The sequence below is a fragment of the Diorhabda carinulata genome, chromosome 1 (genome assembly GCF_026250575.1).
Source record: "Diorhabda carinulata isolate Delta chromosome 1, icDioCari1.1, whole genome shotgun sequence".
Classification (NCBI taxonomy): Eukaryota; Metazoa; Arthropoda; class Insecta; order Coleoptera; family Chrysomelidae; genus Diorhabda; species Diorhabda carinulata.
This window is the reverse complement of record NC_079460.1, coordinates 26,260,749-26,273,350: the sequence shown is the minus strand read 5'-3', so window position 1 is coordinate 26,273,350 and position 12,602 is coordinate 26,260,749. Positions and strand designations below refer to the sequence as shown.

General features: G+C 31.0%; 1 protein-coding gene across 1 annotated transcript; it reads right to left on the bottom strand.

The window, feature by feature from the left end:
• Positions 1–375: 375 nt before the first annotated feature.
• On the bottom strand, positions 376–11,033 carry LOC130902955 (solute carrier family 41 member 1-like). The gene is made up of 3 exons (XM_057815259.1): positions 10,758–11,033; positions 7,461–7,561; positions 376–1,882 (listed from the first exon to the last, which is right to left on the bottom strand). The coding sequence occupies exons 1-3, from the start codon at positions 10,795–10,797 to the stop codon at positions 530–532; spliced, it is 1,494 nt and encodes a 497-aa protein (XP_057671242.1). The 5' UTR covers positions 10,798–11,033; the 3' UTR covers positions 376–529.
• Between the last annotated feature and the right edge of the window lie 1,569 nt (positions 11,034–12,602).

Here is a 12,602-nt window from a genome sequence, read left to right as displayed (position 1 = left end):
ATATTGTAGAATTTGACAATATATCTTACATTTCATCATTAAATTTCACTTTTATTATTATAATAAATTATTTTTTATTATTGAAAATAACATTTACTATGAAATAAATATTTTCCGAATCATTAACAGAAATGATTAAGGAAACTGATCATTTCTTATAGTATATATTAAAACTTTGAGACTTCTTAAAAAGCATCTGAATAATTTCTGGAATAAATTATCAATGGAACACGAATAATGGAAACATCCACATTTGATTACTTCACTCTTAGCATTTGTTGCAGCACACATTGTACAAAGCTTTACTGGCACAATTCTTTACAAGTAAGTCAAATATTGGTAATATACAGCGTCAATTGAGGAAATCAAAAATAATTTTTAAGAAAATATTTAATAGTGAATAAGTATAGCACCAGACATTTTCAGTTTCTATAATTTTAGCATAATTTATACAATAAAACAAGATCACAACATATATAAGTGTATGGCCCAAAATATTGTTTGTATATTTATATACATCTTGGTTTTGTTAGTCACCCACATCGCTGTCTCTGTCTCCAATGAAATAAAGTAGATGAAAAGCTAATGCTAAAAGTAAAGTACCTAGTAAATCCCCAATTGCCGTTAAATAAGGAATGGCAGAATTATCAGGATCAATTCCCAATTTCCACATATTTAATGTCATAATTTGGGCAATATATAATAATAAAAATACCTGCAACAATGCAGCAGATAAATACACTACCATAAAAATCAATGTGAATGAAGTATGACCTGCCTGAAGATAACTTATAGTATAAGAAAAAATGAGATGTCCAGGTACTACCATCAACATTAACATTTGAGCAGTACCTGCATGTCTTGATTTCTTTTTGTTACAAAATGCTGTACAAGGATTTATGCAAATTTGCATACTCTGATGTAATTGCCCAGGTTGAGAAATACTATGGAGTTCAGTTGAAATTCTACTAGCTTGTACAGCTACTAAATTTCCTCCAACTCCATTAATGACTAGCTGAAATACTGCCACCCCTTTAAATTGGGATACTGTAAAATCTAATATCAAACCACCTATACTACTGATTATCATTGCAGTTATCACAGGACTCCAGCCGCTGAATAGGACTTTTCGAGTATGCTCATTTCTACTTGCTATCCAGCCCCAAACGGGTACCAAAAGTAATCCTAAGGCTATAGAGCTTGACGTTAAGTACGGATGTAAGTCCATTGTATGATAAAAAATAGAAGCTAACCAAGATAAACAAGCTAGTGTCGTGAGATCTCCCAAGCTTGCTGCTATAGGAGTTGCCACATTATCTGGATTAATATTGAGGTATCTAGATACAAGAATAACTCCGACCATAACTAATCCCAAAATAAAACTTGCTCCAAACGCAGTAACAATACTACTGGCACAGAGCAAAAGCGCGTGTTTAAGATTTATTTCCCCAGTAGGAACCCACCCAAATATGATCGCTGCTACAGATGCAAGAAATCCTACGACAATGGCTTGACACAATATTAAGGCAAGATTTCCTACTATCAGACTGATCTTCTGCTTATATATATCCAGATGTCCTAGATTAGCATGAGTTGACAATCTAGAAGCTAGTGTCATTTCTAAATTTCCCTTCAAACCTAGAAGGGCAGGTACTAATATGTAAACTTCACTAACGTTCTTATAAACTGGCCAATGCTGCACTTTATCTAATAACAAACTCGCTGCAACCATTCCAAATCCAGCCAGAAGAAAAGGAATGAACATTTGAATTGCAGTCACCCATAGTGGTTCCTTTTGATCAATACTGCTATCAGTCTTTGAAGTGACCTCTCCACTGTTCAAAAGAATGCATGTATCTGATGCTAGCTCATTCTCTTCATCCTGAAATAAGAAAATTCAAATACTATCGTATATTATAAAAATAGTAGTAAACATATTCAACTAGTTATATGTGGAGTTCAGCTTATAAACTGCTTTCATAGAAAAACTCGACCTTTATCCTTAAGCGACCAACATATACTAAGTAGTAGAAGGATCAATCAAATGAAGGCAATTTTTCAGTCATATTAAAATGAAAAATCACATATGAAATATATGAAAGTTAAATGTTCTAACACTTCGATGTGAATTTGTATTCTAAAATAAAGTTGTCTGCAAAAAAGTTAATGTTAGTGGTGACTACAATCCTGAAAGGAAAGTGATAAGCCACTTTTTCAATTTTTGCACAAATTCGAAAATTTATTATTATACACACTACAGTTTATTTTAGAAAGGTATAGAGTAATAAAACCTCATTAGGTATGCAAGGGACCACAGAGTGACTCAACGGATATTTAAGCCACTTTCATAGTTTGGCATTGCTTTCATTGTAAAATTATTTTAAGTGCAGCCTATTGTTATCCATTCACAAACACTGAAAATAATGTGCGAAAGGCGTGCCGGTAGGATATTCGTAAAAAGGAAAGAATTTTATTTTAACAGAATAAAAACTAGGGATTATGTACATAGTACTAGGTACACTTATTTTTTATTGAATATTATACAAAAAATACATTATACAGAAATTAAATTATAAAAAATCATAATATTCTTCTTCATCTGGGGAACTGTCATCTCCTCTTGACGTTATAATTAACGGGTCGACGGTCCGATCGATCAAGTAGTCAACATCCCACATTTTCTCCTCTTCTTTAATGACATGCTGGACTGCTTTTCGCCAGTTCTCTGATATCACCTCCTTAATGGCTTGAACAAACAATAGCTTAACGTCTTTCATTTTGATGTCGTGTTGCGTCTTACTACAAATGCTTTCACTTGCGCCCATATAAGTTCTAGAGGATTTAGTTCGCAATGATATGGCGGTGTGCCCAGCACAGTTACACTATGTTTTTCTGCTATATCTTCCACTGCGTATTTCATAAAACGATGCTTGTGTATATTTGCTATAGCTAATAGTTCTTTTTTTATCAAATTATCTTAAAATTCAATACTTCTGGTGGTTACACAGTCAATAATTTCTTGTTTTCTTCAAGATGAAGTTGGAGTCTTCTCTGTGCGTCGAGAATGATAACTTGCGTTATCCATAACTACTATCAATAGTATCAGCCGGAAGAGATTTTATCATTTCACCAAAATGGTCTTCAAAAACATCCGAATCCATGTCCTCGTGGTAATCTCCCATATGGACGACTGAAAGGTTAGCATTAGTCTTTTCCCTTTACCTGAAGGCACCTTAATACCCGTTGACAGGCCTTCAATGAAAGCTTGGCGAGCACTGGTTATATTTTTGTCTTGCCACATTTTTGGTACTGTATAACCTTCATTAATCCACATCTCATCAAGACAAAAGATTTTTTTCTGCTCTGTTCTGTATTGCTTTATACTTCTTAAGATTTTCGTCGCCAGCAAACAATTTCATCGCTTTTCAGTAAAACTGCTTTACGCTTATGCTTTTCCAAGGCAAAATCCATATATCTCGAATCTTATCTAGGGTAGGTATTTCTTTTTTAAAATAAAAAAAGTGAACTTTTCTTCGAATTTTGGTGTCTTCATCAAGGACTTCGGGACCATCGGTCGTCAGTTTCTTGTACAGGAATTTCGGGTAATCGTATTTTATGCAATAGTGTACATTTAAAATGATAAGTTTTTCATTCACTGGTAGTGGAATATTATTGGAACATCTTTTCGTTGATGTAAATGTCGCCATTTTATTACTAATCTTATAATACTGTGAACACTATTTACGGCTTAACAGAAAATACTGATGCGTTAAACTAAACAAATATACTTAAAAGGTCTAAAAATTATGGGTAAGGCACCATTGCCCTTACGGCGCATGGTTAAGCCGAATCTGAAATAGGGTTGGAATTAGGCAGAGGCACTAATAGAAGGTTAAACGCAAAACGTAACTGTATAATCTACTACCTAAGTAATCCCTACACAATATTTCAAACCTACACCGAAATCGAGCCGAATTGGACGGAATTACCCATTTCATTACTCTACACCTTTCTGAAATAGACTATAACAAGTCATGATTGTGATTCTATAGTGGATTCTACATACCAATTTCATTTTATATGAAGATATATTGAAAAATTCTTAGCCTACTATACAACCAATGTCAAAATATTTTATTACTCAACATATTCTCCTCTTAATTGGATACATTTATTACAGCGAACCTGCAACGTCTCTATACCTTTCAAAAAAAAATGTTTCTTCTCTCTCTGCAAACCAGACCTCCACAGCTTTTATTACATCCTCGTTGGAAGAAAATTTACGACCTTTTATAGTTTTTTTCAGTCGAGGAAAGAGATGATAATCGGACGAAGTCAAATCTGGTGAATAAGGGGGGTGTTCTAGTAATTCAAACCCTAAATGACGAATTTTTTGCATGGCAACATAAGATTTGTGTGCAAGGGCGTTGTTCTGCAAAAACAAAACACCTTTGGATAGCTTTCCGCGTCTTTTCTTTTTAATTTTTTCTTGTAGAGTGGTCAGTAATGTCGAATAGTAATCTCCAGTTATTGTTCTACCCTTATCCAAAAAATCAATCATGATTACTCCATGACAATCCCAAAAAACTGAAGCAAGAACTTTTCCTGCAGATTTTTGGACACGAAATTTCTTAGGTCTTCGAGAACCAGAGTGGCGCCATTCCATCGATTGTTGCTTTGTTTCTGGATCGTAGAAATGTACGCAAGTCTCATCCATAGTAACAATTCGGTTTAAGAAATCTACATTGTTTTCAAATCAAGCACAGATCGAACGCGTTGTTTTTATCCTTGCACGCTTTTGGTCAACATTCAAACATTCGGGGATCCATTTTGCAGCAATTTTTCTGATGTCCAAATTGACATTGATTTGATTGATGAGCGCGTTCGTATGAAATGAAATGAAATATCAAGTGCTTCAGATATCCGTTTTAGCCCATGCGAAGGTCTGATAAAATCATGTTATGAACTGCTTGGATATTTTCGGGAACTGGCAGAGAAACTGGCCTTCCCGATCGGTCATCATCTTTAATGAAACATTTACCACATTTGAAGCTTGCAGTCCAATTTTTCAAGATCGCATAGGAAGGACATTGATCACCAAGGGTATTAAGAATATCTTCGTAAATCTGCTCACCTCTTAACCCTTTTAAATACAGTTTCTTGATGATGGCTCGATACTCCAATTTTTCGATTTTCGGTGGACATCTTTTTTCTTTTAATCTATTGCGTAACTCTGGTTTACATTTTTGACGTCAAACTTTACACTGACACTTCTAATAAGTTCTTGTTCCTTGCTATGGTATCACAATATTTTGTTTTTGCATAGAACTGGTCTAGGCTAACTAGACATCAATACATCCTCGTACATATACATATACCTCTATAGTATATTGTGTAGGACAGCTGCAACTATAAACCCAAAAAGACATGACACGACAAGATAAAATTAGTACAGGTATGGCAGATTATGTTATCAAAAAAGTAGGACCAAACATTTAAAACCAGCGGTATTACGAAAAATATTTGCTAGTGAATATTCTTTGAAAATAAAAGTGCCAAAATGAGTGGGGACAATTTCAAGCAAAAAGAATTCACAATTGAACGTATGGTGACTTAATATCAGTTCCGATATTAGGTTATTAGATAATTTTAAATTTATAAGCTTCTTAAGACTTGAAAATATTAGAATATACCAATTCTATTTTTTCAACAAATTAAATGAAATTCACAATTAGATTAAATAATTTCATAGTAATGCATGTAACGAATCCTTGAAAGAGCTTAAACTATGTATAAACCGCTACGCTAACCAATTCAAAATTACTTTTCTTTGATCATACAAACATTTTTTTGATAAATTTAACGAAATCAAAATTTTGGATTTTACAAACTATTTTTCTTGCTTAGAACCAGGTTAGTTAGCCCATTTCCTGTTCTGCAAGGGCTTTCTCTAAAATAATTATGTTTGTTACCATCTTTTTAGGAGCTCACCTTGCATTATGGGCTGCAATATATGATTGGTGATTATTTCTAATTTTTCATGATGTATTTTGTTTTTTTTTTAATTGATTTCTGGACTACATTTTTGAGGTGCGTACTATGTTTAAAGGATTTTTCAATTGTATACATACAAACATACATAATATTGATCATTCCTACTTCAATCCTTTTTATATAGTACATAATCATGAAATATTAAAAACTTTCCTGATAAAATTACAAGGCTGGAGATAAGGTCGATTTAACCTACTGTACTTGCCCAAAAATAACTCGATAATTTGTTTATTTTGGCAATAATTAATGTTGAAAAGAAAATATGTATTTTTGTCATGAAAATTAAACTTCACAAACTTAAAAAAAAAACATTTTTTTACAATCATCACCGGCAACAATAATTATAATTTACATTCAAATGACTGAAACATTAGTTTCTATTCTTACTTGAAACAATAATGCAATAATATAATAAAAAGCCAGTATCTCTTGCGGCTCTATTGATGACAGTATTAAGTTGAGGATATGTTACTAAGAGTTTTTCTAGCATTAGAATAATTATCAATGTAGTTTCACACATATGTAGTCTATGTACATGCAGGAGTCAAACAAGCTATTTGTCAATAATAACAAAAAATGATAGAAATCTAAAAAACAAATATATATGAAACTAAGAAGATAACAAAGAAATCCTCATCCAAATATATACTCAATTCTAGGCAGACTAACTGGGGTAGCATACTCAGCAAATTATGGAAATTAAATTACGCTTTGTGTTTTTCCCCTGGATAAAACTAACAGTTAATATGGAGTGATATGTGTTCAAAAAGAATGTTCGCCTTGGAGACTGGGCGATAGATTACTGTCCATACTAAAGAAACATAGGTCATTCCGAGATTTGTTCATGGAAGAAGAACCAAAAACTGAGATGTATATGTTAGAATTATTAATGTTTAGAACACTTTATTCTTTTGTGTGAATCATGTTTTCAAGCAATGAAAACGATTTACCAAGATTTTTAGATTAATAATTACGAATAAGTTCATTTCATTTCTTGTTTATCTTGTTACAGTATACTATTCTTGTTAGGAAGCTGTAGAGTTTAGAGACAAGAAGGGGTATTTAGAAAAATAAGTTTTCTACATAGGAATTCTATGAAAACTATAATGTTTACAAATAATACAGCTCGTAAGTCATTGAATTAAATATAAAAATGGTCTTCTAAACACTTCAAATGAAATCTTATAGAATTAACTTGCGCACAAATAAAATGACAATAGAACAGATTAATGGCATAGTGTATGAGACCGGGTGCCACTACTAATGTACTTAAAGCAGGCGTCACTGTTGGAATGTCAATAACAAATATTTTAAGAGCAATCTAATATGCATGCCTATATAGGGTAAGGTATTGAAGATAAAGGTCTAGTTGAGATGAAAATTAATCAAGGTTTAGTAATACTTACAATATCTCCTTCTTCGCCGTCAGGCATTTTGTCTGCTTTAGAAGAGTGTTTTTTTCTATATTTCAAATTTAAATTACTCGTAATTTTCTCCATTGCAGAATCTAAATAAAAAATGCATGATTATTTATACCTAAGAACTTTGGGACTGACATTTTCACGTTTAATGAATTTATTGATAAACAACATAAATATATGTACACGTAAACATCTTCAAAACATTGATAAAAATGTCAAAAATGACAATGTCACATAGCCTCGGTCTTAGCACAGTCAGCGAACATAAAAGTGAATAAATGTGTAAACATGTGTGAGCATCAACAAACCTTGAAATATCAAAACATATATTTTATTATAAAAATTAAAAAAACCCTCGAATCGAATACAAGAAAAAGAGAATTGTCAGAAATAATTGACATTCAGAAACAAGAAAACTATCAATAGACCTAAACAATAGGTGGTAGGTGACTGCATATTTGGATTTGAAGGTTGTTTGTGATATGATAAATGAGAGCAAAACCACATAGGTGGTATGTGGATAAAACAGTATGGCTAATTATGGTGATGCGAAATGAATATGGTTTTATGTAGGTAACATATGTATTTGCACTGGAATTAAAAAACCTTCCAATTATTTTGGAAGAGATCTTGAATAAAGTTATGGTAGTCGAATCATATAATATGGAAGGATAATGTCTATAATTAGATATGATAAAACACAACGAAATATATCTACTAAAAACATGGTCAACATATTTTATCTAGACAATAACTTCATTGTCTATTGAAGATATAGATTTAAGAATAAAACAGTAAATTAATTAATCCATTATTTTTATACTATAAAATTTTTTATTTTGATAGCATATGATTTGTCAATATTTCCTTCTAAATAAAAATATATCCTACTTATTTGGCAAATATTATAACAAATTGTGATAAAGTAAAGGAATAACTATTGTTAATATATAACATAAAGAAATCCTTGAATGACTAATATCATGATATGAATTATGAAGTAGCTACCTTGTTATGCATAATTTCAAATTAAAAAAGATTACACAATGCATACAGATTCTTTTTTTGGTAGATATAAAAGGATATTTTTACTTTTTCTATGGAATGGGTTATTGTTTAGGAACCTTAAATATACAGGAGAAAATGCTCTGTGAACAAAAATATTGATTACTTCCTGTAATAAGGTTAAATTTATTTTATTTGTGGTTTTTGAGGATCAGTCTATTAACCTCAACTTTACCAACGATCAAACACAGAGGATATAAAATAATTGTAGATATTTCAGGGCTCAAATGATTCTATTAAAGTAAAAAAAATCATTTTTGTATTAGGTTTTAATATCTCTTAATGTTGATTCTAGTTAACAAGTGATATATATATATATATATATATATATATATATATATATATATATATATATATATATATATATATATATATATATATATATATATATTGATCAAAATTATTTTAAATTCTGTGAACCGTATTATTAAACAATGAAATAAAAAATAACAATAATTCTAATTAAAAACAAATTATATTATCTGCTCTAAGGAATCTCTATTCGCACTCCATCTACAGAGCAACAAGTAGGATGCAAATATGTTTAGAATATCAGAATATCTTTTCTATCCCTTTTTATAGTACCCAAATATCACATCTCTGCTCAAATAGTGGCGAAAGTTAGAAAACAAATTATAAAGTAATAAGCGTTTCAATTAATTCTAACTTTATTTTTCACTTTCCAGATGATAACTCAAAAACTGTTAGTTACCGTAATAGTAACTATTTACTTTAATTTTTAAGTTCTCTAGAACCAATAATACAATGAAAGAGATTTTCTAATTTTTTTTAGTTATAACACTATTTGATCATAGGTGTGATGCCTAATTCCTAGTTTTAACAATTTATCTGTTAATAATTTGCTGCTAAAAAGTTATCATCAGTTATTCCTCTACTGGTATAATGATATAGTTCTACTAAATCAGATGTAACTGGTTTCCCCAGTTCTTATTCAAGAAATGGCCCTATTTTTAGAGAACTGTAAATCAGCGATTTTATAATATCGGTAAAATACCCGGTATCAGTGAACCTGTCACACATATTACAGCGAACTTCTTCACAGTAAATTATACAACACATTTAAATTTCTAATTTAAAACTTAATATAACTAGTTCCATAATATATTTTGAGGAAGGATTACAAAAAGTTTTCACTCTGTGTTATTGAAATATATCAAAAAATATTTTCACACCTACAATTGTAAATACCTTCGGTAAAGCTAGGGTCAAGCCAGCAAATTTTTATGAGCAACTTGGTATAAATGTTAAACCATGACAATTATATTTTTTTAAGATTTTTTTATTTGATTGAAAAAAAAAATGTTTCAATAGTGTCACAATTATTCCATCAGAGATTACTTTTTTGCTATTAATAGTTTCATCTAATAGGGAATTTCTGAAACCATTCATATTTAACCCACTACTTACTATTACTATTCCATTACTTATACTATCCGACAAATGTTACATTGTTTTTAGAGACTTAAGGTAAATTATACAGTTCAGCATAGTGAATAAATTGGAAAACTCAGATCTGTAACGACTGAGTTGCCTGTGGCTCTACTAGGACGAATGAGTTGGATTCAAGTTTTTGAAAAAATAATAGTAAATTATACTAATAATGGAGTCCGCCTTTTTTAGTGAGTGTATTTTTTCCAGATATTTTTGTTCTATTACGACTTAATCACAACCAAGCAGAAAAATTTCAAAGACCTTAATAAGAAATAAATCCACTTGATCTACAGCAAAAGAAATCTTCAACATTGAATACGTCATAGAAAGCTATGATGATACGAAGGATTCGATGAAGAAACTGCTTACAAAAATTAAAATTGTCAACAAAAATTCCACTTCAATATAACGAAAGTAACAGAACTAACAACTAACGGTTACCCTTATGTCATAAGATAATGTGGGAGTGAAAGAAAATAATAAAATATTGATACAAATGATGCGATGTCTTTTGATACACGATTCTATTGAATTGGGGTTTGATGTCACATAGCAATTAGTGAAATGTCAAAACCCAATGGAAATCTTGAACGCTTTTTCCAAGCGAATCAAAACATTAAATGTCTATAGCCTATGTACGGTGATAAGAGAAAGTAGCAACACGTCAATATTTGTTGTGAATAATGAGAGGTTCACGTTTAAAAATATTCTGTCTTGTTTAAACTTTTCATTTACTTTTAATTTGTTAAAATAAATTTATATTACCTAAAGCCGACATAAATGCACCCGGCAGTTTCATTTTCATTGACTACACCACATTACAAGAGACTTGGTCTCGTTTTTCAATAAAAATTCACAGCTAATTTGTTAGATGCTCTAAATCAAAACAGAAAACTAGTTAAACTGAGAAGTCGGTGACTATAAATGTTTAATTTGAAACCTCGTTGATTATCGATATCTACTTCCTATCGATAAAAGTAGTTTTCCACTAATATAACACTAGTGATTGGTAAATTTAATTTTTTTGCACCAAATTTTAAATTCTTATTTATGGAATATATTCTTGAAATATTATAACAATATAAAAGAAAACATTAGATATTAACCATAAAATATTTGAAGTTTGATAACACTGATAAAGCAAACATTTTACGTTACATTATCTATCATAGACAGAGTACGCAGTTTATCCTACAAAATGAGATATACATGAATATAGATATTTGAAAGACACGAAGTAAAAATAAAGCAGAACTGCTACTACCAATTAAGCACAATTAGGTATAAGATATACGTTATATCCATAATGTTAATTTAAAACAAGACTCTTAAAAGGTTAGAAAATGTATAAATAATATAATTAATTCGCATACTAGGAATTCTAAAAGAACTAGAACGCATTTTGAAAACTAGAAATAATTGTAGCAATACATAAAAATATTACATATTTATTCCAATTCCAGATTTTAATACAAATATATCAATGGTTGAAGACTATTTAGAAGAGAGAAATTGATCCTAAGCTGCTGAATCGCATTATTACGAATAATAAAAATTGGTCGAGAGTGAAAACGATGTTTATCTGCTTGTTTGACATCCTTGAGATAGATAAAAAGATGTTCCTTCCACCAAAGCATACCGTGAATTAAATATTATATTGTAAAGTACTTGACAGAGAAATGTCAACAGAATGTGCTCAGACATCGCGAACAATGGATGCCGCATCACGACATTGCCACTGCGCGTTAAGTGTTTTAGGTTCCATAAATAATCCAGTGTTACGACAGCCACAGTCTATCGCCTAAGAATTAAAAACGTTGTTAAGGAGATCCAAACAACTGTCACAAGGGTGGTGTCGGAGGTGGAGTCAAAGACCTCCGGAAAGCTACAACACCTGGAAAAATAACTGGAGTCGGTGTATTAGTGCAGGAGCAACTTACTTTGAAGGGGATAATTTTGCCACCGAATAATTTTGTAATAAATAATTTCTTATAGCATTAGTTTCACTACATAATCATCAGACCTCGTAGTTATGTATAAATTGAAACACCTAATTTTCAGTCAAATAAAAAACACCCCATTGAAATTTCACTTAATGCCCCCACAAGTACAGTAACTATTTTCTCTAAAATTAAGTGTTCTCTTTTATTTTGATTTAAAAAAATTAATTACTTTGGAAATGTCTATTACAACACTTCTTCCAGTTCAAAAATCATATGGAACACTCTTTTCAAACGATTTTACTCTTTTTCAACACTCTCCATCTTGTAAAATCATCTTAGCCAAGAAAGGAGCTGCTAGCCATATTCTAGTGTTCGCATGCTCACTTTTTACTGGATAGGTCCATATCAGTTACACTCACAACTTTGCTCAATTGTTTCAGTATATTGTTTTTTAAGCCGGGCTTGCTTGTTGTTAGATTTTATTTTCAAGTAGTTTATAAATTGCTCTGCACGACCAACCCATCTGATCATTTAAAAACTTCAATATTACAGTTTGGCTTAGTTGATTTCTCGATAATGTGAGCTCATATAACTGTTACAACACTGCCACATCTCAAAACTTGTTTTGCAATGTGTACGTAGATTTGTTCTCCAATAATAGATAACA

Excerpts from the sequence above, each read along its gene's own strand:
- LOC130902955 (XM_057815259.1), bottom strand. The coding sequence starts at position 10,797 with ATGAAAATGAAACTGCCGGGTGCATTTATGTCGGCTTTAG. Across the intron at positions 7,562-10,757 it reads TGCATTTATGTCGGCTTTAG|ATTCTGCAATGGAGAAAATT; the intron begins GTAATATAAATT and ends TTTTTTATTTAG. Across the intron at positions 1,883-7,460 it reads ACGGCGAAGAAGGAGATATT|GATGAAGAGAATGAGCTAGC; the intron begins GTAAGTATTACT and ends TTCTTATTTCAG.